Raw genomic sequence first — 1,304 nt, 5'->3', positions numbered from 1 at the left:
CTATGAGAAAGAGTTGTTAACTCGCCGGAGACAAGGAAAAAAATCAGGTGCACAGGGATTCACTGTTCACCCACGGTTACAGCCAGGGCAGCAAACACAGGAGCCAAATTCAGAGTTCTGACTTGCCTTTCCTTCCACCAAGTAGACTAAATTTTTCCCTGTTTGTTCCAGCAACCAGCCAGGTTGAGGTTCTGTGCTCTAATCAATAAGAGAAATAGATTCTCTTTTTTCTTGTTTTCTTAAAAATTATATACCACTTATTATGATCATGCTGAACTACCCTGTCTTGGGTGGTGTGTGTCAGTTGTATTTGGAAGAGCTTCCAACAGTGGAGACCATAGTCATGCAGGAAAAACAAGGTACACCTTTGCCTTTGGCATGTGCAGCAGGCTCACTTCTTTCCCTCTAGGGACAAAAGGATGCAAAAATTCCACCTGGCCCTTTTGGCGTTGACTAAGTCCTTCTGCAGTAGTAGTTGAGAACAGAGGCCAAGTGCTACAGGAGAGTCATGAGAGCCTTCTTCCCTTTGTTTCCCAGCTTTTTTATTCTTATAGCAAAAAGAGATCCCACTCTCATCCCTTGGATATCTGAGGATCCCTGCTCCTTTCCTCCCATGCAAATAGACATTCATCGTTTACCATTCGATACAGTCAATGTACCAGTAAAGGTTTAATACCTGCTGAATTTCTCTTAGGCTTCTTTGACACCCTAAGACACTAACTCACAGAGGTAAGTTGTATCAGAAGGTGAATTCTAGGTTCCTAGCCCCGTGCTTTGATCATGCAAGGCTGTTCTTTCAGTCAGATCTCCAACAAGGGCTAAGCCTGGCAGTACGCCATGAGCTGCAGTGCCTGCAGTGCCTGCGGAGCCTGAAAGTGTAGGCTCAGTTTCAGTCTCCCAAGTCCTTGAGTTCCACTTAAATCACAGTTAGTGTCTCAAGAAGAAACATACCTGGGTCGGCAGGGCTCCCCATCATACTGACAGGAGTAGACCATATCTTCTATTTGCTCCTCGTGATCAGAAATGTTGATTATAACTGGTAGCTGGGACATGATATTCATGTAGTGAAACCTGTACCATTCGAGAATTGCATCCATCCCAGATGAATAGGTCTTGTAGAAGCAATTCCCACCTGTGGCGTTGCACTGGAAGAAAAGAAGAGAGGGAGCCATTCAGCACAGCCAGGACATGACAGCCTGAGGATAACAGAGATCAGGGGGTAAAGGCAATACTGGGTACAGGGACAAGGGGAACCTCTATTTTTCCAGAAGGTGAACTTTCCAATCATTTTAGTTATCACAGAA

General features: G+C 44.9%; 1 protein-coding gene across 1 annotated transcript in view; it reads right to left on the bottom strand.

The window, feature by feature from the left end:
• The window catches only part of LOC104622018 (amiloride-sensitive sodium channel subunit alpha-like), a 9,475-nt gene that overhangs the window by 5,478 nt on the left and 2,693 nt on the right, over positions 1 to 1,304 (bottom strand). Inside the window, exon 3 of the mRNA XM_010288669.1 lies at positions 952 to 1,145. Coding sequence (XP_010286971.1) covers positions 952 to 1,145 — 194 coding nt within the window. The remainder of the gene's footprint in view (positions 1 to 951; positions 1,146 to 1,304) is intronic.

The sequence above is a fragment of the Phaethon lepturus genome, unplaced genomic scaffold, assembly GCF_000687285.1.
Source record: "Phaethon lepturus isolate BGI_N335 unplaced genomic scaffold, ASM68728v1 scaffold19406, whole genome shotgun sequence".
NCBI lineage: Eukaryota > Metazoa > Chordata > Aves > Phaethontiformes > Phaethontidae > Phaethon > Phaethon lepturus.
Note: the sequence above shows the minus strand (reverse complement) of the source record. Positions and strands in the feature narration are given on the sequence as shown.